Here is a 24,964-nt window from a genome sequence, read left to right on the forward strand (position 1 = left end):
TCGTTTCTGTAATAAAATGTGAATTTGCCTGTGTTGTTGGTTAATCGTGACGTATATACGTGCTCTCACGCCTAAAGTCGACGATTTGCATATATAGCAAATGTTAAACATTTGTCGATAGAGAATAAAAACAGAGAGTACACGTATACATGTATATGGTACGAAGAAATTTGCACAAGAGAAAAACAGTGTAGATCAACGGTAGAAGTAAGGACAGACGAAGGTAGAAGGACGGAAATTGGTGTTTTTGTAGTTGATATTCGAGGGATCCTTGCCAAGGGATACTTGTCAGGCAAAATTATTGATAGAACAGGAACCATCGTGCTACGTCGTGTTCACGGTTATTTGAATAAATTCTTGTTGTGTCGTTCTGTTGTAACGAAAGGAAAGTGCACGCGACCCTTCGAGGACGCGTTGTCGATCATTGTTACAGTGGAAGCTTTAGAAAATGGCCGACAATTGGACACAGAGCGTTGTTTGCCGGTAAGAAACTCATCTTTTGTCGTTTTCCTGATATATTTCAATAATCGCACAATTCTGACGAAAAGCAGAATAATAATTCTTTCCTCTGAAGAACTTTTTATAACATGTCAGCTAATTCCAATGTGCAAATATCAATATTCTTTAAACTGTTTGCATGTTTTTTCTTTTCCTTTTTTTAAAATAAATTCTATTTTTGGTATTAAACATATTTATTCGTTGAAACAGTGTAATTATTGTTAACAAAAAAACGATAATGTATTGAAAACAAATCTTAATGAGTTTATACATTTGTAAACTACAATTTTTTGTACATAAACACACAAGTATGTTTTCAACTTGTATAGATGTTTGTAATCAAAATATTTTAAGGTTAACTGTTTCTTTGTATCAATAAACAAGAATATTATGACTTTATAATAACTGACGATTTATTAAAAAAAAATCTTCTGGTTGTAGCTATTTCAAAAATGGTATGTGTCGAGAAGGGAGCAACTGCAGATATCACCATAGCCAAGGTGTTAGAAATGATGGGAGTACCACAGAAACAGTAATATCTGGCTCTGCACCACCTTTTAATGTTGCTTGTCGATTTTTTAAGCATGGCATCTGTAAATTTGGAAATCAGTGTCATTTTCGTCACACAACTGAAACTGCTGAAAATAATTCAGAGGATGGTAATATGGTAGATAGTGCTTCGCCTGGGCAACACGCTTCGAGTACTTCAACTTCATCAACAATAAAGAATGTGTATGTTGCTACCATGGTGATATAGATCTTTATTTTTATATACATATACATATAATATGTATCATTACATGGCCATACAATATGTGTGCTTATGTATTGATTATATGCCTGATGCATTTTTAGTACAGAAAGTGCCTCTGTGTGTGAAGAATGGGTGAAAGCACCAGAATTTGTACCTTCGTCTGTTGCTGGTTCCTCTACAGCAAGCGAGACATGCAATACCTTAGGAACATCTGCAAGTTCTCCATATCCGCTATCTTATGCGCAAGCTGTTAATCCTTCTGGTCAAGCATCCAGTTTATCAGTAGAACCACTCTGTCCATATGCAATGGCAACTGGAATTTGTAAAAAGCGGAATTGTACATACTTGCATGGAGATATATGCGAACTGTGTAATCGTGCTGCACTACATCCACACAACGAAGATCTTCGAAAGAAACATACGAATGTAATTGAATATATTATATTTGACTCATTGTAAGACCATGATTTATTGTATATCTTATTTTTCTTTCTTCTATAGGCGTGTGTTAAGCAGCATGAAGTAGATATGGAACTTTCTTTTGCAATTCAACGTAGCAGGGAAAAGTCTTGTGGAGTCTGCTTTGAAATAGTGATGGAGAAAGCATCTGGTGAACAGAGATTTGGTATTCTACCAAATTGCAATCATTGCTTTTGCTTAAGTTGTATCAGAAAGTGGAGACAAGCTAAACAGTTTGATAACAAAATTATTAGAGCCTGTCCTGAATGTCGTGTCACTTCTGATTTTGTGTGTCCAAGTATGTACTGGGTAGACACGAAGGAAGAAAAAGAAAAATTAATAATGGACTATAAATGTGCATTGGGGTAAGACAAATCAGTCGTTATCATTACAATATTTAATTACATTGATATATAAATTATTTATTATAGCACCAAAGATTGCAAATATTTCAATAAAGGACGCGGCAAATGTCCTTTCGGTAACAAATGCTTTTATCTCCACGCGCTTCCCGATGGTACTAAAACAGATGTTGGTCCACCTGTTCGCCAACGACGCAATGCCGATGAAGATATCGACATCTTTCGTGTAAGTTTTTGTGACACATGAAATCTCTGATTTCATCTATATTCGTTTGTTTTATGTATAGGTAACATTATACAGCCAATGTATATGTAATCATAGAGAAGTCTAGTGCTATAACGTTTCTATTGTAAATATCTAAATACTAGTAAATGTATTTTTACAGCAGTTTTTCTTGTGGGATTACCTAGAAGAGAGAGACGACCGCTGGTTACTCGATTTGGAAATCGAGGACATTGTCACTGTGTTTTCAGATTCGGAAGATTCCGACTGGTCTGGACACGAACTTTCTTATGAGTAGTTGTACTAAAATTCGACAATCATTTCTGCTGTTACTGTTATCTGTATTATCTATCTTATCCACCACTTATACGTGGTTTCAGTGGCTGAATAGACAAGTAGTTTACGAATTGTTTGAATGGTTATGGTTCGAAGGTATCCTGTCTGCGTTGTGTGCTTCGCTTGGTGATATATTTACATTGAACGACGTGTAAATGCATCGGATTGGTAAATAGAAGATAGCAGTAGTAAACGAGTCGCATGTATAATAATGACAAGGTTTTTAATACTATACTATTATACTTTGTAATAATTGTTTTCGCATATTCTTGACCAATATTCTTACAAATAATACTCAATCGTAAGACGTATGCATCAAATCTGTTACATCAGTGGTCCAAATTAATTAAAAAAATAGAAGATATTTTGCCAGCATAAATAGATTCCACCAAGTCACAATTCTGTTTCACGCTTAATGATTTCTTCCTTAAAAAGAAGTCAATAGAAGGTACCGTTAGATAACAATGATTACTTATACGTTTAAAAATTTTTGTCCAGCGATGCTTGATTTAGTAACAAAATGAATTTTCTTTATTTATCTAAGCAGAATAAGTGTACTGTTATCCTTCGTGCTCTTAAATCAAATTCATTTTATCAATATTGTTATTAATCCTTGGCGTGAAACTTAACGCTCGAATAAGAACTTTTCGAGTAAGATGAAGAGAAGATCACTTCTTTTACGATATAGTTTTAGTCTTTTCTTCTTTTAGAATTACTTTCATCTCCATTAGGTACTTATTCTGTGGGTAAAGAAAACCAAGTCTGACTTTTACTATGTTTTTCACGTTACTCGACTTGGAAAATAAAGAAGAATTCATGGAAAATAGTGTTCAATTTAAAAAACGAAAAAAACAGTAAACCATTATTTGCAATAATCAGCATATCGGGGATGAAATGAACGTGTTTCATGCTACCCCCTGTTAGAGCTCTGAGAACATTTAAAAATACAACAAATTCCTTAAATTATTCGATTGTATAGTGTTAGTTTTTAATTGATATAGAATTAAGGTATCCGTGATAATTGCGCAAATCGTGTGTAGTATGTAATAAAGTATGACTGTGCGATAGTATGAATCTTTGTTTGAATGTTTGTAATGGTAAAGAAAACAAAAAGAAGTACTAGCAAATACGTATTGATTCCGAATTTGAGAATGAACAAAAAAGAAGAAACAATATTATACGAACGTTAGATGAACCGAAAATAGTTCTGGGATTTTTTATCAATTCGTCTTTATATTTTATTATTTATTATACATTTACACTTTTAATTGCTACCTATCGGAATCAATGATGCTGTTGTAGCAGACAAGTATAATTATGTGTAATAATGAATGAAGGCAATCCTAGAGCTGTATAAAGAGAAATAAAAGCCAAAGAATATGGTATCAATTCTTTCGATAGAAGTATTTCACATGCAAATAAACAGTTTCAATGGTATTAAAGGAATTCGCCTGAATGAGTATTACGTTAAATGTTTTTGCGCATATAAATTCGATCTGTTGTTCGTAGGAGTAAGAAAACAAAATAATGTTTCTTTTGCAAGAATCTACTCTCAGTGTTGCCTTTAGTGAACAGTTAGTTAACGTTACATGATATTTTACTGGACAAACTTTCTACGCATGCAAGTTGTTTGTACTTTCTATAAAATTTTTATATTGTTAATTTTATAGAGAACTGTTATAATTCGGCGTCTATTGTTATTGCTAACGCTATTTATAAAAAACAAGAACTTGAAGTGTTTGATATATTATTGTATATGGTAAATATCTATTTTAAAATATTTCTTTTTTCATTTCCTATCAGAACTAAATGAAGGTACACGTTACATTATTATTTTCGTTAAATGTTTAAAATCAGTGTTGGGCGTTGACCGACTGAAATTTTAGTCGTTTTCAACAATTCATAATTAATTCAATTGACGATTAAATATATCTATGCCAGTTAAATGAAAAATTTAATCGTTAATTGCGTTAGATGTTGCCCAATTCTGTATCGAAATTCGCTACTGCTTTACGCGTTAACAATAAGAATAATAAGAACTTTGTGTATTTGTCAACACTGGGCGTTGCCAATTCTCATCAGTTCGAATTTAGTTCTGTTTTTAAAAGCGTGTTCTTCGCGTCAGCATGTCGTGAAGGAGCGAACGTGTTTTCCGAGTGCCAATGAATTTGATTACAAGTTTCCGACGTGTTAATTTATTTTAGTTTTACAATGCGTGGCGCCGGCGAAGTGGGCGGGGGAGCGGTCAAAGAAATGTTATTGTCGATTGAACGGAATGCCGTGCGTTTTCGTATATTTACAGATGTGCATAAGCGAATGTATAGGAATCTGAATTTTTATATGGTTTGTGAGTGACTGCCTGAGTCGTAAACTTGCAAATCTAATTGCTTGAGCGATACTAGTTATATAGGGCGTGCATTTTAGGTACAACTGACCTTGACTTTTACTTCCTACTATATCATAGTTCTCCAACATGGCGACTTCCGTTCTCCGGTGGACGTCGAAATTTTATTTTATTTTGTTTTTACCCTACCTATAAAAAGTTAAAAAAATTCGCACACTACCGCGTCTGGAACTCTTTATAATAATTGAGATAATTTACTCCAATAAACAAAATTTCGACAAAAGGGAGCTGTAAACCAGAAAGAGTTTAGAAACTATGCGCCGTATCCATGAATTTTTTCGTATCTTTGCGAAATTCAGATTTAGAGATTTATCTTTGTTTTAGCGATTTGGTCTACTTTGTTGAACTTCTTTAATTTTATGCGTGACGAGAGAAGTGCTATATGGGTCAGTGTTCTTTTTAATTTTACGATTTATCTATTTTTGCAACTGTCTGCAGACGGGTACCGATAACACTGTTCAACTAATTGTATAATTTTTTGTCGCAGAAAATGTTGAACAGTGTAATGTAAGACAAGACTGTAGAAAGTAAGGTTTCGCGAATTTCCCGTCACAATGATCAAGATCTTATTAAACGGTGTTCAACGACTAGACTGCGGAGTTTATTTGTTTCTGATAGAAATGATTGCATAAAAAAAGATTAAACACAATTTATTCAAATTAATAAAAGGAGTTTTTATTCGATTTCTGTTTCAGAAAATTTGTAATCTTTCATAAAGATCCGCAATCTATTAACGATAAATCAAGCGTAGTATTAAACACTTTAACTACTGGAATTCTATTAATAAACTACTTAATGACTTTAGTACATTTAAAAGAATTGAATAATAGTATTATTCAAGGTGACTTTAAAATAACTTCCGGTAGGTAGAGTGTCAAAATCGAATGCCTCGAGTTATCGTTTCGTTATTGTGATTTATCACTGCCCAACATTAACGTGTCTTTTAAGCTTATTGTTAATGATAAAACAGGAAGTTAGAAGTTAAGGTGGTAACGAGTTAAGCAGTAAATAATTTCGCCGTACTATTGCGAGAATACGAAACCATTGCCAAGAGTTCACGTGCTCCGCGTGATCGAGATCATTATTAACTATAGAAAATTTATATTGCTGTTAGAATATCTATAAATTGTCTTGTGCGTAACGAAACTGTAATTTCTGATTGGAATAGACGCACGAGTTTCCCGGAAGTAATCTCGCGATCATTCTGTTGCTCGAGTGTCGAGTAGTTTGTTTATAGTCATTAATTTGTATATTAGTCAAGCTCAATGAGAAAAGTAAGTGATATGTATGTATATTGGCTTCAATTTCATTTCTTACGGTGATATATTTTTGTTATTGGAAGTAGACGAATAAAATGGTGAACCATGCGTCTATGTAAAGAGGTTGACATTCCTAAAGTTAGAATTTTCATCAATTACATATGTATAACTTTTCAACTATGAATTTAGCAATATGAATGGAAACAATAGGGCAAGCAAATATATACAATACAACATATATATGCGTAAGAATCAACTGTTTATTATTTCTGAGAAAGGTGTGATAAAAATTTAATAAACAAACCATTTTTTTCTGTCACGAATTCGTACTGTCGCTTAATTTAGACGTTAGATTAAGTCTACTATGCTTACTGTCGAAAATGTAAATTTTTATCAGTGTATCTATTAAACTTAAAATGAAAATAGTACTCTATTACCGATACGTTACGAAACTAAATATGATTTCGTTAAATTCGTATATAGACTTTATCTATAAATAAATACAATGTAGTTTGAAAAGAAAATGCATTGCGAAATGTTTTTCGAGTCTTTGGCTCTCAAAATCCAAGGCACTCAAAATTAAGAAATTTAATATAGTCTTATGTCTTACAGCAGATATTGTGCAAAACACTCTTATTAAACAAAAATACAATATACTTATTCATATTTATCTATGAACATCTATAAATAGCATAATGATCTATCGAAACACACAAGATCTCTGCAGTGAAGCTCTAATCACGTTATTTGTTTCTGTTTACCAGTCATGTATAATTTATATACGTGTACTTCTAATTATTAAAATTGACCAAGGCTAAGCACCCACTGGCAACTATGAATTGAAGAAAACAAGGAAATGACAAATGAACGAATAAAAATAGAAAAGTGAAAAATATCAGAAGAGAACGTTAACGAAATAATAAAATCTTCTGACTCTCTATTCAATATCAAATAGTAAACGAACTACAGCATGGCAAAGTATTCAGACACTTTTAATATACTAAACAAAAAAGCTACAATATATGTCGTATTACAATATTTTGTAAATAAATAAACATTTTTCTTCATATGTTGATACATATTAATATATAAAAATGACTGTATCAGTCTGTTCCCTTCACTATTAAAAAGAGAACATTCTCTGTGTCCGAAAGCGAATAACTTTGCAATCAAGTGCTTTTTCTTGTATTTCCATAAACAACATTTGAATTATGTATACAATTTCAAATTGCCAGCTTAGACCAAGCCAATTCATTACAATAATTATGCTATAAAATCAATCATATAAAAATATGTCTTTATATCCTACGTTCCTAAACGAAGCAGTCGATGCAGTGAAACACGATCACTTAAATTAATATTTATTGCTAGATCGCGATCGTGATTCGAACACTCAGGGTAACGCTCAGAAAACTTTTGCTCCATCCTAGAACCGTCAAATCGTCAGGTCAGCGCACGTATATTAAAACTCTGTCTTAATTCTTATTCGCTATGTAACACGTGCATACATTCCTTATACAGATTTTCTCCCCAATTTCAATCAAAATAAGGCACTAACCAGGTCTCAATACGTCAATGCTGTCGATTTTGAGAAATGTTGTAAATGCATAATAAAATTTGTAGAAGGTGGTAAAGATTAAAATGCGACTTCTTCATCTACTAGGTAAATTAAGAAACATTACATCGCAAATTTTTTAGAACCTCCAAATATTCCTAAGCTAGAAATTTTCATGGAATATAATAATCAATAATTTGTGTTTCAATCTTTTACAACGGGGAAAGAATTCTAATAATTAACTAGATAGGTCCAGCCTATCGATCACTTAATATCTTTTTAATTCATGCGAAATGGAAAAGTTATCTCAAAGACGCCAGATACGGCTGACAAGTCATCCGTTGAACTGGCTGATAGATTCTTTTTTGAACTGCAGCAGATCCGTTCTGAGCAACGTGTGACACATCCGATTCCCCGTGAAGATCTGTTCCGGTGTAATGTGCCCCTCGCGAATCATCTTGTGCATCACTCGAGCAATTTTGCCCGTTTCCCTCGTTTCTTTTACGGAACTTGGTTGAATATTTGTAAAAATCGGACATCTCGAATGGCTTTGTGACTTCTCTATAAGGTTGATACTTTCCAGCCTGGACAATTGTGCAATTCTGCGATGATCCTAATCGAATCGCCTCTTCACTAGCTTCTTGAGACGATTTTGATTCAGCTGGGATTTCGAGTACTTTTTTCCGCGTGTGCTCGTACCGAGTCGATGATAACGGTTGCAAATGCTGTTCGCTTTCGGCAGTAATCAAGTCAGTCTTACGATGATTCATGGAGGGCATATAGCTACTAGTTTTCCCATCCTCGGAGCTGTTAGTATTCGGCAGTTTGGAACATGTCGGAACCGTGGATTGATAATGAATATTCTTATGCGAAGCTACTATGCCAAGATCCAATCCAGAACTCGCTCCCGAATCTAATGAAGTTTCGTACCACTCCTTCTCCTTCCCCTTGCGACTAATATTATCTGTCGTGTCCTTGCCGTCGAGCAGATCATGCAAATGGCTTGAGTGCCACTTCTCCACGCTGCCTAACGATTGCGTGCGAAGTAGCATTTTATTGTTGGTCGATGGATGCTCGGACAATGGAAGTAGATGAACGGAGGCGTTCTGATGAGGAGGAACACAGACGGAATTTTTACTGCCTCCAATTGACACGGTGCGATATCGCGGTTGTATGTCGGCACCCATGCTGGCAGTGTGTTGCACCGCATTCCGCTTCCTACGATCTAAGCTTCCAAATCTGTCCGCTATGGGTTGGTCGTCGGGACACCACACAATCTCGTCTTCGTATCTTACCCAGTAACCCGTCGGTATTTGCGTGTCACTAGGCGAGTCTGTATACCGCAAATTCTTGCTTCCGCCGGAGTCACGATCTCGTCTGAGTAGGGATTGCGATTGCGAGTTGTTCTTATGGTACACCGGGAACTCAGACATGTGCGTGTAATGCATCCCACGGAAATCTCTGTCGTAATAGTCTTGACTGGATCTCCGCTGGACATCGTTGTCCAAGTGTTTGTAATCGTTGTATTGGTAGTTGTGAGTTTGTTCTTGCATTTGCTGTTGCTGAATCTGACGGTATCGCATTTGTCTTTCCTCTTCCGTATAAGTATTTGGCAATGGCCGGTACAACTTTTCGGTTTCTTGATAGTGATTTTGGGTTCGCGAACCGCCGCTGCCATGCGAGTACGTACGTGTCCGATACTGGTCTGGTAATATATAAACATTCTGATTATCGTTATGATCGTGCTCGATTATTTTGATGTTTTGTCGCTGGTCGGACACGGGCGGACAATAAGCACCTACATGACCGTGGTTACAAGTATTAGTTACTAGGAGTTGGTCATCGTATACATGTCCCGGATATGTACTACACTTGTCTTCTGATCCCAGAGGACTTAAACTTATGCCACCCTCTTGGAGCAAACCTCTGACTTTTGTACTTCCTTCATTTACTGAGAACAAAATTAATTTTAAACGAACGAATCAAAAGAAATTATACATTGTTTCTCAGCTAAGCAAAATTATTTATCCATCAGCCTTATTTATTGTTGTATAATTTTGTCCTAATATACATATAGTTTTTTTTTATAAATAATATAATAAATAGGGCAGATATATAAATAATTCTATTAGCTTAAACAACGTGAGACAAATTATTATAAAGTATAAGTAAGCAGTACCTGTGCCATCCAACGGTGGCCGAGGCTTTTTGGTCCTATGCTTCACGTTTGTATATAAATGCGGTTGAGTGTTGAAAACGGCAGTGTGTTGTGCTTGCACGCTTTGTTGGTTTTTGGTACGGCTCTGCCTTATAAAGTTCAATCGCACTTCCAATTCTTGAAGTCTACGCTGACTCTGTTGATAGACTAGCCTGTGTTTACGGCGTACAGCCTTACTCTCTGTGTGATCATTTACAATACCCAAGGCAGCTTCTACTATACCAATTTGGACTTGTCTTTCCAATTCCAAGGTAGATTCCTCCTGTAAAAAAAAGAATGTATTCGTTCCATTGCAATGTGACTTTTCTAACTAGAGCAACTAATAATTGATACAATTACGATACATACAACTTCGTTTGTTTTCAATTTGTTAATTAAATTCTGTGGATAAGAAAATGCTGTTCCAACCCTTTTACGGAACACAGGTGGGCTTTCGCCAGGTTCCAATGGAATTTCTGGTGGCAACACACCAGTTAATTCTGCTTCTTCAACACACAAATTTTTTAGTTCATTGTTCTTTTGAACTAACTTTTCTTGGAGAGCTTCCCGGCGTTGACGAAGCCACTGTAACCTTGTGGACAGTGAATCTTCTGCCAAAGATCCAGAGGTATTTTCGTTCCCTGCCATCACTTGCGACAAAAATATAATTATACATATAAAGATTTGCCAAAGTATTCCAGTCTTTGGTAAGAAATATGATTATTCATCACTTACCCATATTATTGGCGAGGTGTGATGCTTCTGTTTGATACACGGATTCGAATAGAATGTTTATATAATCGAAGCGTCTCTTATACTCTCAACATCATCGGTTGTGACAAGTGCAACAGTTGATACAAAATATGTACACTGAACAACATTTTTGCTACTTGTTTTGTTCCAAGAAAATTTCATTAGAATGTTACTTCCCATCATCTTATATCCCTCGACGTCGCAGGTTGTATAAGTCTCGATAGAAAACAACAGTAGGTTATCTGCTATTGTTACATAGTCCTATCACCACAGATCAGTAGATAATTTCACAACACAACTCGTTGCTTTTTCCATCGGGGAGACAAATTTTCAAGTTATTACATTATACATAGAATAGATTTTTGATAAACAAACGACAAACATTATCAAAGTATGACTCGATAATGACGCGGATCGTCATTACTCACACATGCAGGAACTAGCATTTTTGGGTAATGAATTAACAATGCGCATGCGTTCGTAAGTAGGACTCTTGCCGGGACGAAACGATTCCTTCTTCTCACAATTGTATGAACTAGTGGCTATGTTCGCGCCGCTCATGAAACGTGATAACGTTACAGTATAAATGCCAACATTGTTGCATATAGAATATAACTTGTGTACATTTGTGACATACTGTAGCATATTCCACAATTGTTATTTCTGGATTTTACCAGAAGTAATTTGTTATATCCACCATATTATTGCTCATACAATCCGTAGTGAAACTGTCGTCAATTGAATCATCAGCCAACCAGAGCAAAGCAATTTGTATTCTTCTTCTCGCTAGCAGACTGTTCTGTGGTCGGAGAATCTTTCTTCACTTTAGGTATTACTATATGTACAATATACATATGTACTCTGGCGTAGTAGCATTGCAGCATAGGACATGCCAAAAATTTGTGATGGCGACGATGTTGAAGGATAGTTGTCATTAAACATTGTGATAACATAACAACTGTACAGCTTCTACATACCTTAATTTTTGTCTCAACTCAATATTCGTTTGATAGAATACGTAAGAAACAAGAGATATATTTTGAAAGCAAATGTAAACTAAAGTTATGGATATTACTCAATGCAAGGTAAAGAAGGTAATCGAATAGTTTCAGAATTTTCGATTCTAATTCCTCTTGTGAAGTGAAGATATGAAGTGTGTGAAATACTCATTATATTTTATTGTAAAGCACTACAATTACTAATCTGGAAAACTAACTTTACTAAAGATAATATTGTTTGCAAAGATACTGGAGAAATAGTTTCATGTGTTAAGGATCACCTCATGAACAAAGTTGTATTACGAATGGATCGTGTCTATCTAAAAACTTCTCTGATGCTCAGTTTTCTATTTACTCGAATAATGTAGTAGATGCACACAATGACCAGGTATAATCATTACGTTGAACAACATCTAACAGCATTAGAGGAACAGTTAAGAAAGTAAACAATTTGCATTTTACTTATGAAATCTAATTACTACAGTTTCTATGTAAATTGCTAATACCTTTTTTTAAATTATTTGTCTTAAGTAAAATGATAATAGAATCAACAAATAGTATTCACTTAACATATATATAAAAAATAAGTTTATGTAAAAGTATTTAACAAAGAATCGAAAAAATAGATTTAATTATGGATGACTGACACAGTAGCAATAATAGTCCAAAACCAAATGTCAATGTTAAACATTTAATTGAATAACATTGGACACTTGGAAGAATACTGTGATTTCCTAAAGATATTTAAATTTCATGTATTCTATTAGGTATGACATTATATTATAGGTAAGAAAATATAATATGTTTATACGCTCGATATATTTAACTTAATTTAAATAAACAATTACTTTTTTACTCCTAAAAATTTACATGCCTTTCCAGTTGGTTTAATAACATTTAATATTTCGTCGGAAGACAGTGTAGTTGTTACCAGTAGTTTCTTGTCTGGTAAATCAATCTCTATATTATCAATACCTATAAATGAATAATTACAGACACAAACATAGTAAAAGCAAAGAATCAAACTTGAGAGGTATAAGATGTATATTAATTCATACCTTCTTTCTTAGAAAGTACGTTTCTCACAGCCTTAGAACATCCATCGCATTCCATTTCTACGTGAAATTCGTATACCTGTAATTTTTTTTAAATTTTCGTTTATTCGGTTTTAGTATAAATCTTATTGTTACATTACATTAAAACTTAGGTACCTGTAATGCCATAATGGTAACTGTATTTATGCTTATATTTTTGATTTGACGTGGCACTTTGAAACTACTCTACATTTACATGACCAGTGATGAGAATTATCATATGGTACTCGTACGCGGTACAGAACTGTCGTCACAAACTAACATCACACATACGCGGCGAATGTAGCATTAGTGTGGTAGAACTTTGGGTAAAATGGGGAGCAAGGAGTCCTACTTCTGCACATTTCCAAGCCACAGCTTGATCCATTAGCGAGGTTCGATATAGAAATTTTCTTTGTTCTGATTGGCTGACGATTCTTTGCTGAAACAGTATTTACTGCGTTTAAATGCACAGCAACATGGAGGGAACGTAGGCGGCAGTTTAGAAATAAGAAACGCGTGTAGAAATAGGTATCATTACTGTATAGCAATGGGTCCTACTCCTGCATATTTTTCGTGTTTCCTAAGCTGACTCGCACATTCCCATCGTTTTATTACTCGTCTAGCTTCGCGTAAATATTTAGAAGGAGAACGTGATACAAATTACCGATAGCGGATTGTGGTTAACAGTTTGACCGTTTTCCATGACCACAATTGGCGCTGTACGGATCCCGAAGAGAGCTTCATTTTTCTCCAAAAGAGGCGTTAACATCGGTTACATGTGCATAATGCACTGTATACATAATGTATACAAACATACTACATTGTATGTTAAAGAAAATTTACTCTATAAGATTAAATAAAAATTGCAGCTATACAATATTAAACAAATATTTTGATTAGCATTAACATTGTAAATGCGTGTTTACAGACAATAAATCCACTTAAAGACATTATAATAGGAATAGAACATACCAATTGCAACCTAAAAATTTAATCTTGTCAGAGAAGGTTGGATCCACTTTGGATTTTAATATGATCAGTGATCTGAAACCGGAATGCTCGTTTCCGTCATGGTATCCAAAGTTTCGTAAAGACGCCCTGGAAGCTACAATTCTTCATATTCCCAATAATGTACTTGAGTATCTGGAAGACGATGTATTTTTTTTACCTGTGGAAGCAACAAAAGAATCATTGGAAGATAAAAAATGGGCAGATGGTTCTCCTGTAATTAACGAAGAGGTAAATAATTCTTTGACTAAACATGGTAAAGAACAAAGGAAACAGAGATGTTTTTTTAGCATTCGTCTGAACAACAACCAACATTCCCAGAGTTTAGCCAGAAAATTCAAGATGTGATAGACGAGTATGGCGCAGTCTTCATTAAAGGCAATTGGAAATCACCTTCTGTAAATATGCTTCTTTCGGTTTCTTTACTGTATGTTTATCCAATTCCTTAATATCTATGGTATTTCAGGATGCAACTTGGGTTGCACCCACCAAAACTCTCAAATGCAAGACACTAGAAGAAGTGTATTTGTTACTGAAAAGTTCTGATAAAATTGCAAAAGATTTACATAATATTAGGAATCATGCTGATAAGGAGACTCCATTAGAGTTTTGTCTTATATTGAAGCAATGGAGAGACATTAATCCATGCACAGAATTTCGATGTTTCGTGGTAAAAAATGAACTCATAGGTAATTATTTTGTAATTATTCAGAACTCTCTTATGCTTTGTAATAATTATTTAAATAACATGCAGCTATCAGTCAACGGGATATATCACAGTATCATAGTTACAACGAATCGGAAAAATACAATATTCGAACAGATATTAAAAGCTTGTTCATGGAACATATCAAAGACAGGTTTCCACTGGACGATTGTAAGTGAATAAATATATCTGTTTGCATCAAGTTAACCACTGTTGAAACATTTTTCGTATTCTAGATTCATTCGATGTGATTCGTTATAAAAAAGATAAGGTAAAGATCGTTGATTTTGGCTCTATGGACGAATCTTCAACGAAAGGAACGCTATTCACTTACGAAGAATTGTTAAATCACGTCAGCGATACACCGGAGTTCCGATTTATCGGCGAGGAGATTGGCATTCAACCGAAGCCCCCGAATCATTTTTGCATTCCTGAAGAGATCAAGGAATTTTTTCAGCCGAACAACAGCTCGACGTTGCTGGATATCATTCAAAGAGTAAACAATAGTATCCTTTAGTGCTCCGAGTGCTTTTTCTATCGTTATAGTAAATTTTTCAAGAAACAAAAGCATCTACTCTTCAGTCGCTCATTTCATTGCAATATAAACAAAAATAGTACGACTATTGTTATTAGTACAGCGTCATCGTAGCGGTATTAACAAAGTGCAAAGAGATAGAAGATAAGTATAACATAGTTCTTCATTACTTGTAATTAATTAAATTCATTTGTTTCAGGAAGTAGAAAATCAACGAAAAGAACAAGAGTGATTAACTTTCAACGTTATAAGTTAATTAAGTGTAATTAGATTTATTGCGAATTACGACTAATAAAAGGATATTGCGTTTACGTTAATACGTGGTTTTGTTATTGTTCGTTTAACACGCTTTCCCTGTGGAACCGAAAAAAGAAGCGGGGTAGATACCAAGAAGAATATTAAACCAATGTACATACTTTGACTACTGTAACTCGGTGAAATAACAAATAAATGTACTCTCGGGGAACACATTTTAAATACAGAACTTTCACTTTTATTCTGCCAGACCCTCTTCTATCATTACATTACATAAAACGATTAAAGGCTATCCTACCGCTTAAAAGAATTATCATAATATTGCAATATTTTTTCGAGCCATCGGCCTTACCGAGCGACGTCCCTTATATAGAAAATATGTCTTGTTTATGTACAATATGCAATCCTTAATACTTCGACTTGAAAAAGGATTCTCGATATATGTACCTCCGGACAAGTTAATACGCTGTACAGTCATATCCAAGGAGCAATGTTTTCTTCTCGGTTATTCTTCTTCGTAATCGATAAAAATCAACGAGATCAAGCGATTACTTGCATCATCCCATCACTTCCAACACTTCCATTATTTCTACTACTTCAGTTACATCAGTTAATCCCGTTACTTTTCGTGAATATTTCTCTCTCTCTCTCGATTCCTTTTTCCTCTGACGATCGTAATCGCGTTACCATTCGATAAACAGCGTTTTCGTAATTCTGGTTGGAATCAACGTTACATCGCTCTCCTCACTTATGTACGATGCTCATCGGTATTGGTAATTAGTATTCCAGTATCTGAGTATACACAATTATCGATAGGGATCCGAGATTCATGGTTTTACAAAGATTTCATTCTTGTTTTCGTTGCGCGCACTGTTTTGTCGTCGATTAACCCTCAGACGACGGTGATCCGGGTCCATGTCGACCCGGGTACTTCAAACGTTTTATTATCCGACTTTATCATGTTTTTCTCAGCCTCCGACTTTTTAACTTAAATTGTAATTAATTTTTATTCGGTTCAGTAACGAGGTTGCCTCTATTGGAAGAAGTACGATGAAGAATACATCTACAGACCTAGGCTTCGCCGTCTCTACGATACCTTCGAAAAAGTAAAACGTCCGCCTTCCGAGGGTTAAGAATGAAAAGTAGTGTAGGTACAAGAAATCAACCGATGAAACAAACAAACCAGAAAACACTATTTCATGGATCGAGCGATCAGTCGATTACAATACCGCATCTATTCGTTAAAAAATACCCATTCCGTGTCGATTTTCTTTTTAGAAGATCGAACACGGGAAAGTTAGCAATAGCAATTTCACGCGGAATCTTTCGCACAAAGGTCAACGAATAATTTCCTGTAAATGACGATTCTCGTTATTACTACAAATGAAACGAAACGTCTCGTTGGACAACCGCGACTGGTCGACGACTCCGAGCATCTTGACAATTTTCCGACGGAGTATTTCGAAGAAAACCAACACAATTTTCCCGACGCTTCGCTTCCACCATCGATGGAACAAATAATTATATAAATTTTTATTTTCTAACCACCAACTCTAACTACACGAAGCATTTTATAAAATTAATAAGATAAAAAAATCGATTAACAAAATTAAATATGTAATATTGATATCGAGCATAACACAATTGCTGTTCAAGCCTTCGATCTTTTTTCATTCATTTACATTTTTCTCAATTTTAGAAATTCCAGTAAAAATCGGATTGCTCGAATCTCTTGCGATAAAAATTGTTTTCCTAAAAAACGGTATTGCTTACAGTCACGATATTTGTTCCATCAACGGTGCAACTCATGCTACCACATAGGTCTACCAGGAAGAACCGTCCGCATTGTAACGTTAATTCAAATTGAAGGACATAATAATTTCTATTTAGAAAACTGTCTATTAAGAAAAGAAACGAGAGTTTCATAGAAACTGTTATTATATAAAAATTTTCGAAAATACTTTCACATGTGTATATCTATAGCTTGAAGTTACAAGTTACATGAAAAATATTGTTTGAAAAGATTATACTGTGCGGTAACAGATTGCTAAACTCGGTCGAACTTTCTGGTAAATCTAAGAGAAAAGATGTGTTCCCTTCGATCGCTTATGTTCTTCTTGAAATATTTGCAATTCAAAATGTTTGCGTACGGAGAAGCGGTTCGTTTCTTTCGGTAACTACGGACATGACTGTACCGGTGTTATACCGTTATCGTTCTTTTACTATGAATTTCTGTAACACCTTTGTCCTCGGTTTGTCCGGTTTGCCCCAGTTCCTATCATTTTCCCCCTCTATCGCATTAAGTTTACTTAATTTCTCGATCTTCAACTGATTTGTGCTAAACGACAATGCGTAAAATCCTTAATCAATGTACGTTTTGCAGTGCACGGCCCTGTCTCGTTCTAAATGTATTTCTTTCTACCTCTTTCTCGCAAACGCACACGCATACACACGCGCGCGCACACACAAGTAGACGCACGCTCAGACACACACACGCACACCCTCTCTTTCCTCTTTCTCTCCACCCTCTGATTTTTCTCGTTCGATTTGTTCATCATCCTCCCCGGTCAACGTCAATTTACTCGCGTCGCTATCATATTGACGCAACGGCGATATCGTCCTCTCGAATACTGGTAACAAACGATACGATACAAAATATGTGAATTGTCTCTCGAACAACCAGTGTAAAGCGATTGAATCGTTCCCGTCCCGACCCGTTCGATCCGTCTCTTTATCTTTACCGTTTCCGTCTCGTTACCGTTCGCTTCCCTGCTACCTTTCACGTTTAAGTACCTGAAAAAAGCGCTCAGCTTCGAAAAACTTGGCTCGTTCTTAAGCGTTTCGTTTAGGTTCGCATCGTTCCTCCTTAATTAAGTCCACCCACGTGTTGTTTTTACGAAGACTACGGTTACCCCTCTATTATAAATGCGATTGGTACGACTAAAGGTGGCGAAAAAGGCCAGACTATTACCGACAATCGAATTTTTCTCCTCTCTTCGTTCTTTCTTCCACACGCACACATTAAGCCCCCCCCCCCCCCCCTCTCCCAGCTCCTCTCTTTCTCCCGTTCCCTTTCACTCTATAGCGCGCTCGCTCGCTGTTGCTCCAACGTAAAAGCTACACGTAACATTCGTCTCTTTTCCATTCCTTCAAAAAATACGTATTATTATTTTGGTGCGACGCTTTTTTTTAACAAAATTTACATCTACACACAGACGCGTCTTTTTCTAAAGGTTTCCGACTGTTGCTGTACGCAACACCAATTAATACCGTCCCTCTTTGCTCGCGTCTCTTCCCTACACCCGTCTCTCAGCCTCTTCGTCTCTGCGCTCGTCGTATCCACGCTCTAAGTGTACAGGAAGATAAGAGCCTACTATTAGTTAGACGACCGCAACAACTTGGATTCGTTCTTACTCTTTTCTTTTGTCGGCTCCAGCCGCTGAAAACTCGTCGAATCCCCGAGAGAGAGAGAGAGAGAGAGAGAGAGAGAGAGAGAGAGAGAGAGAGCTGTGTCGGTAGGCTATTTACAAAATGACAAGCGCAGGTTAAACGTGATTCGTGATGCGATCAAGAACAGGCTAACGCTTTCTTTTCCTCGACGAGCAATCATGGATCACCACTGAAAAACGTATCATCGATGAATCCATTCAGTTTCTCACCGATCTCTCTACGAACGCAATCGGATCGTTCCGTTTTAGGTCTATGCTATCGTTTCCCATGAAAGTGTTCTACGACCCGATTTCGCGTTCGCGCGCGGAGGCATTACTCGTTCAATCTTAGGCGGCGTTGTCCGGGTCCATTCCGCCCAGCGTTTAGGAAGTTAATCGATTCAACTACGAGGTTTGTTTATTCTGTGCAATAAGGACGAGTCGAATTTTCTAGCAACTAGTTTAAATTATTAGACATTCATTTCGGATCCAACGAAGGGATCAACGTTTATCTCGGAGAAGTAGATCAAAAAAATATCTAAAACGCTTAGTAAAAAGGTTGATGGGCCGTTTAAATGGACCCAAGCAATGCCAGCTATGTGATCACGAGGCGTCTGTTTCCCAAAAGAAAGAAAGAAAATGAGAGAAAGGAGAAAGAGAGAGAGAGAGAGAGAGAGAGAGAGAGAGAGAGAGAGAGAGAGAGAGAGAAAGAAAGAGAGAGAGAGAGAAAGTAGGGGGAGTGTTATAGACGATCTCTTGATCAATGAATAATTCGAAGAATTTCAAGGGATATGATCCAGAGGGATTCATCTCGGAACGAAGGAAACAACAATGTGCCTTATGCGGTGAAATTATGAACCTCGATCTTGGATCATCCGAATCAGCCTCCGCGCACCGTTCGTAGAGTCACGTGCATTCGCAGCACAGAATTCGGCAGGAGAACACAAGTACACATGTACATACGCACCAATGATTCGCTAGTGGAAAAAGGTAGAACCGTTCGAGCAACAGCGGCCGATTTCTTTTACTGATGTGTATTCACGATAGAAATTGTTTATAAACGCGACGAGAACTACGAGAAAGATAATCGACACGTGCACGAGGTAGAGTTTCTTCTCTAAAAGTCGTCGACAGAATGGAAAAAGGAAAACAAACGGAGGAAAGAAGATATCTATCTTACATCGACACACGTTCAGAGCGAAGCAATTGAACTAATACAATTTACACCAGACGACAAGGACGGTCGAAATTTCTCGCTCGTCTCGCCAGTCTCACCCTACACCTGTTTCGCTTATATCTTATCTCTCTCCTCTTTCACCTCTCACACTATTCCCTACTCGCGTATCTCGTATTCTTCTTTCCTTTTTTTTTCTTTCGTTTCGGTTAGCTCGTCCGTCGTTTCTTTTATTTCTTATTCTTTTTCCTTTTGTCCATCGAAACGGAGTTTACTTTGGTTCATATCACGAAAGGAGATTATTCACAGGAACATTACTTTTCAAAACCCCGGAAACGCTTAGCCTCGGCGATCGGGGATAATTATTATATCAAACGCGCTGACTAAAAATCAGTTTCTAGCCGCTATTCACACGCGACGAAATTCTCGAATACAGACGATGCCCGACGATGAACGCCCGAAAATTGATCACCGTGCGTCTTCGTAGCTCGATCGCGCACAACCTTTACAAGTGTCCGCTTTTCTTTTTTGTTTTATTTTTTTTCCACATGCTCGACGACGCTGTCCAACAGCTATCACGCGCGTTTCTCGGTGACCACAAGGTGATTACTGTAGATTTTGGTGTGCAGAACGCTGCGTCTTAAAGCTGCCTTTCACCATCGTTCTCGGTTTTAGAAAAATTCGACTCCTAAAGGGAACGGTATTTAACCGAGTGAGATCTTCCGAGTTCTTTACGATTTGATCGTCGTTGTATTTTGCACGCGATGATTCCACGAAATATGCATGTCGAGCTTGAAAAATTGCCTGATCGAACGGAAACTTCTTGGAATCCGAAAGCAATGGGAAAAGCGGTTTTCAGATTCATGTTCCACCCATCGATTATCGGAGTGCAAAACGGGGGCTCAAAATTTGTTGGACAGCGTAATTTAATAAGAAATTGTAGGCATTCTCACGCGTCACGACAACACACCGAAAGATGATATAAACCTGTCATTCTGAAACAAGGTGAAGCGATTTTGTACTAAAGTGCAGCGATATAATATTATACTTTTAATGAATTATCTACGCAATGTACAGTTTTTTGGGTACTCATTTTTTTATACATGCACCGTGACAAGGTATAGTCGACCCGTGCGACAGACAAGTTGTTTTCTTATATATACATACATATATTATATATATAAATATATATAAATATATATATATATATATATATATTTATATTTATACATATATATAAATATGTATGCATATTTCATCGATTTTTCCTATCTCCTGTCTATCTCTCCACACGATATTGTTTAATTTTTCTGATCTTGGGTTTCGTCGATCGTCCATACGATCTCCCGTCGATTTTCCTTCTTCCGTTAAAGGTATGACGCTACAATTTACAAGGATCGTGTCGCAATTATAAAGTTAAGGTTCTATACGTACTGAGAAGCGTTACGCGGAAAGGCAAAAGTTCAATGCGTGTTGTCTTACTACGTTACCTCACCGAACGAGATCTATATAGACTTTATTTCGTCTACTCAGTCTGACCACACTGTGTAAGAACGTGGAATAGTATTTGTCGCGATAGATATACAGTAGAGAGAATTTATAGATTCAGGCTCTTTATAGTCTGCGAGGGGATGTCTCTATCATCTCTATACAATCGCGGACACGCTCTCCGTTTACATTTACCAACCGTGCAATTCGTTCTGGATCGCAATCGTGCTCTTCATTATCCGCCCCTCGCTTTTCCCATTCACTCTTTCCCTTGCTCTCCTCCTTTCTCTCTCCCGAGCGCGCCTAAGCCTCGCCACAAACCTTATCTCTTGACTAGATTGCGTCTCTAATATTCTTAATGATTTAATCTAAGTCTGCCATTCATTTATAATCTGTACCTTACACCTAGGTATCATAATAACATCTAGCGGTAAAAGGATGATCTATTCTCGCAGAGATCGTACATTTCCTCGCCATTTCCCTCTCTCGCTCCCGCCTCTTAGCAAAAAAAGCTCTTTCATCTTGCGACCAACGTAACTAATTGTCGGTATGATTTCATACTTACGAAGAAAATCATCTCGCGAGTAACATTGTCGCCTATGCGGGGGATAGGCACGCGCAAACACACGCACGCAAGCGCGCGCACCCATGCATACACAGACAGACAGACACGCAAACATTTGCTCGCATACGCACACACGCATCCAATTACGTGGATATCAGAAAAAATTTTTCCCGCAAAGAACCTTCGCGTTCGCACAGCTACATATATATATGTACAAGCCATTGTTAGTTTCATCGTCTCGTCCGAGTCGCGCGAACAAAAACTATCCCTAATTCGGTTCGGTCGATAAAACATCTTCCGTCTCTTCCGTTGTCTTCTCCATCTCCAGCATTCGCTCCTCTTCTCAAAGGATGGAGTGGACCGAGTCGCGCGTCGCAGGAATGAGCGTACCATCGTGGCGGCGCACGCGATACTCTGGCGAGCCTTCGAACGCTAGGACTACCTCTTCTTTCCGGTCTGTTTCGAGGACAGCCTTTTCTTCAGTTTCGAGTGTTCAGACTTCACCGACTTTTTCTTCGGTCTTTCAGGGGAGCCGTTACAGCAGGCGCAACCCTTTTTCACGTGGCCGCGCAAGCTTGATCTTCTGGCTCGACAATCGGGCTCGACCAGCGCGATATTTCCGCTCTCATCATCCGAGGCCTCACTTGCCTTGTCGCTTGAGATCATCACCGAATCTTGGATCATTTCAGCGGTGGTCGCTTTGATGCGTTTCGAAAGCCCAACACTACCACCGCTTCCACCGGCACCGCCAACACCTATGCCTACACCATCGCCTATGCCACCACCTATGCTACCGCCTATACTGCCGCCTCCGCCACCACCCCCGCTTTTGTGGTCGGATCGGTTCAGTACCACCCTTGCGTTCACTTGCAGCTTATCCTTTTTCTTGAGATAACTGCATCGGCGTTCTCCACCCACCAGCGACTTCAAGTTTTGAATGTTATCGTCGAGGCCGTTGCTTAGCGCGTTTTCCTCTGGCTGGCTGCCGATTGACTCGCTCACGCTAGAGTCTTCCTCGTCGCTGCTGGACCTTGTCCTTTCGGACATCGGACTTTCCCACGACAGGTAATCCATTCTTGTTACTTTCGAGGCAATTCGCTTCTTGTTGGTGTAGGTGTACTTGTGCGTGGAGAGCATTGGGCCGGCCATCGGCGACAAGGGCGAGGGTATCGTCACGTCAGCCGTGTTCCCGCTGAGTAAGGTGAGACTTTCATCTCCCGAGCTTGCCGCGGACGCGTTGTTTACGTTGATCGTTGCCGGAAGCGACTCCGAGTCCAGGTCGATGTCCAACTTCATATTCGACGGGATGCTAGATACACTGCTCGGCGAGCCCTCCTTCGAGCCGTTCCGAGACGCAATCTTCGCCCGACCTGGTACCTTCGGCGAATCGTTCTCTAATGAACCCAGATGCGTCGGCGAAAGCCTCGAGATGTCCGAGTTGCTATTCGACGCCTCGTCTTGACTCGAGTTGTCCAGAGTGAGTCGCATGTGCTTTGCCGGGTTATCGAGGTGCAAGTCCTCCACCTTGTCTCTCTTCGATCTCTTGGACGAGTCCTTCGAGGATCTGGTCCGCTGGCCGGCGTTCCTCCTGCGCTCGTTGCTAGTCTTGAAATCGCCGACCGGGCTGGCGTCTCTGCTGCCGCTCGACGAGTCCAACGACCGGAAGTAGGAGCCGCTATACGACTTCATGCCAAGCGGCTGACTGCAGGAAGCATCCTGCGACGAGTGGTCAAATGACGGCGAATGGTTCGTGTCGAAAAGCAGATCCGCCTCGGGGAACAGATCGCTGGTGCTTGGTTCGTCCACGCCCAAGTCCTCACACTCCTCCGACAGACTTTTCTGTAGTCTCATTTCGCGCTCCATCGCCGCCGCTTTTCTCTCCATCTTCTGCTGCAACAATTCCCGGTCGAGTCTCGGATTTAGCGGCGTTTTCATCGCGTTGCTCTTGTTCGTGTATTGCTGAAACGGTTCCAGCGTGTGGTTCATGAAGTACTTTTTAGCGTTCGTCTGGTAAATCTGCCCGCTCGCCATCTCGATTCCCTGGCCTTTGTTAATGATCTGTAGCACGCTCTGCACATTCTCCGTATTATCGGCATATCGCGAGTTCAACGGTTCGATGTTTAACGAATTTGTCGAGGTGGGCACATATCGCCACGGCGTGTCCGGTGACACTTTTCCCTCCGGTTCCCAAGCTTCTTGAAGCCTCGCGTTCCCGTAGAGCAAACCGTTCCCAACGACCTTGCAAGATACATCGATACCTTCGGCCGACTGTTGCACCGGCGACTCCTGGCTGTCGGAACTGCTCGGACCACCTGTCACCAAAAACTGGGTCGCGTTGTCGATGCTCCCCGACTGCTTGCTCGTCACTATCGTGGACATGGAATCTGTGCAAGACACGATTTCTTGTTAATCCCCGGGGACATTTGTTGGATCACAAGAACGCAAGAACGCAAGACCGAGAAAAAACAAAACAGGTCTACGATGAGCTACGAGAGAACTCGCTTTTATAACCGTCTTACTCGCTATTTTGATTACTTACGGAACAGAAAGTAAAAGAGGAAAACACTAATCGATCGTCGCGTTATTCTGCAACGAGGTCGCGCTGCTGTAAACGATCGAGTTGGACGCGATTAAGTTTTTCTGAAGATTCACCGACGACATACCCATAGCATCGTCGATTTTTCTTTTAACCGTCTTCGGCGAGATGATCTTTCCGCCGGAGATGATGTCCGTCGATGCTACCTCCTTCGCGTCTTTCTGTTGTTGCTGATGCTGGTGTTGGTGATGTTGGTGTTGGTGTTGATGTTGGTGTTGCTGCGTGGTGTCGTTCAGCATGGCGACATCTGACTGGCTTGCAAAAGCGAGAGCGATCGTCGCTCCCGGTTGAATGGCCACGGGCTTATCGTTGTGAACCTGTTGAAATTTGAATCG

At 38.3% G+C, this 24,964-nt stretch overlaps 5 protein-coding genes across 8 annotated transcripts in view; 2 read left to right on the top strand and 3 right to left on the bottom strand.

Annotated features, from left to right (window-relative positions):
• The first annotated feature begins 3 nt into the window (after positions 1-3).
• Positions 4-7,362, top strand: LOC144476477 (E3 ubiquitin-protein ligase makorin-1). 2 transcript variants are annotated; one of them, XM_078193498.1, is made up of 6 exons: positions 4-483; positions 940-1,230; positions 1,354-1,678; positions 1,754-2,076; positions 2,143-2,299; positions 2,460-7,362. In XM_078193498.1, exons 1-6 carry the CDS (start codon positions 449-451, stop codon positions 2,592-2,594), a joined length of 1,266 nt encoding a protein of 421 aa, XP_078049624.1. In that variant the 5' UTR covers positions 4-448; the 3' UTR covers positions 2,595-7,362. The 2 variants fall into 2 exon arrangements, with proteins under 2 accessions (XP_078049624.1, XP_078049625.1); XM_078193499.1 differs by having other exon boundaries at positions 5-483; positions 2,463-7,362.
• A 136-nt stretch (positions 7,363-7,498) lies between these two features.
• Positions 7,499-11,392, bottom strand: Sstn (stepping stone). Of its 2 annotated transcripts, XM_078193497.1 has the most exons (5): positions 10,783-11,392; positions 10,417-10,697; positions 10,030-10,330; positions 9,649-9,801; positions 7,499-9,555 (listed from the first exon to the last, which is right to left on the bottom strand). In XM_078193497.1, exons 1-5 carry the CDS (start codon positions 10,784-10,786, stop codon positions 8,153-8,155), a joined length of 2,142 nt encoding a protein of 713 aa, XP_078049623.1. In that variant the 5' UTR covers positions 10,787-11,392; the 3' UTR covers positions 7,499-8,152. The 2 variants fall into 2 exon arrangements, with proteins under 2 accessions (XP_078049623.1, XP_078049622.1); XM_078193496.1 differs by having other exon boundaries at positions 7,499-9,801; positions 10,783-11,391.
• Positions 11,393-12,598: 1,206 nt separating this feature from the next.
• On the bottom strand, positions 12,599-13,162 carry LOC144476479 (copper transport protein ATOX1 homolog). The gene is made up of 3 exons (XM_078193501.1): positions 13,010-13,162; positions 12,857-12,932; positions 12,599-12,773 (listed from the first exon to the last, which is right to left on the bottom strand). The coding sequence occupies exons 1-3, from the start codon at positions 13,019-13,021 to the stop codon at positions 12,643-12,645; spliced, it is 219 nt and encodes a 72-aa protein (XP_078049627.1). The 5' UTR covers positions 13,022-13,162; the 3' UTR covers positions 12,599-12,642.
• Positions 13,163-13,363: 201 nt separating this feature from the next.
• LOC144476478 (translation initiation factor eIF2 assembly protein) lies at positions 13,364-15,440 on the top strand. Its single transcript, XM_078193500.1, has 7 exons — positions 13,364-13,697; positions 13,803-14,113; positions 14,173-14,280; positions 14,349-14,571; positions 14,637-14,759; positions 14,825-15,084; positions 15,323-15,440. The coding sequence occupies exons 2-7, from the start codon at positions 13,907-13,909 to the stop codon at positions 15,353-15,355; spliced, it is 954 nt and encodes a 317-aa protein (XP_078049626.1). The 5' UTR covers positions 13,364-13,697; positions 13,803-13,906; the 3' UTR covers positions 15,356-15,440.
• Positions 15,441-21,233: 5,793 nt separating this feature from the next.
• LOC144475810 (uncharacterized) overlaps positions 21,234-24,964 on the bottom strand; it is a 54,341-nt gene continuing 50,610 nt past the window's right edge. For both annotated transcript variants that reach the window (XM_078192099.1, XM_078192098.1), the window contains exons 8-9: positions 24,697-24,946; positions 21,234-24,417 (exon numbers count right to left, since the gene is read on the bottom strand). In XM_078192099.1, the coding sequence (XP_078048225.1) occupies positions 22,472-24,417; positions 24,697-24,946 (2,196 nt within the window). In that variant the 3' untranslated portion in view covers positions 21,234-22,471. The remainder of the gene's footprint in view (positions 24,418-24,696; positions 24,947-24,964) is intronic.

This window comes from Augochlora pura, chromosome 10 (assembly GCF_028453695.1).
Source record: "Augochlora pura isolate Apur16 chromosome 10, APUR_v2.2.1, whole genome shotgun sequence".
Taxonomy (NCBI): Eukaryota; Metazoa; Arthropoda; class Insecta; order Hymenoptera; family Halictidae; genus Augochlora; species Augochlora pura.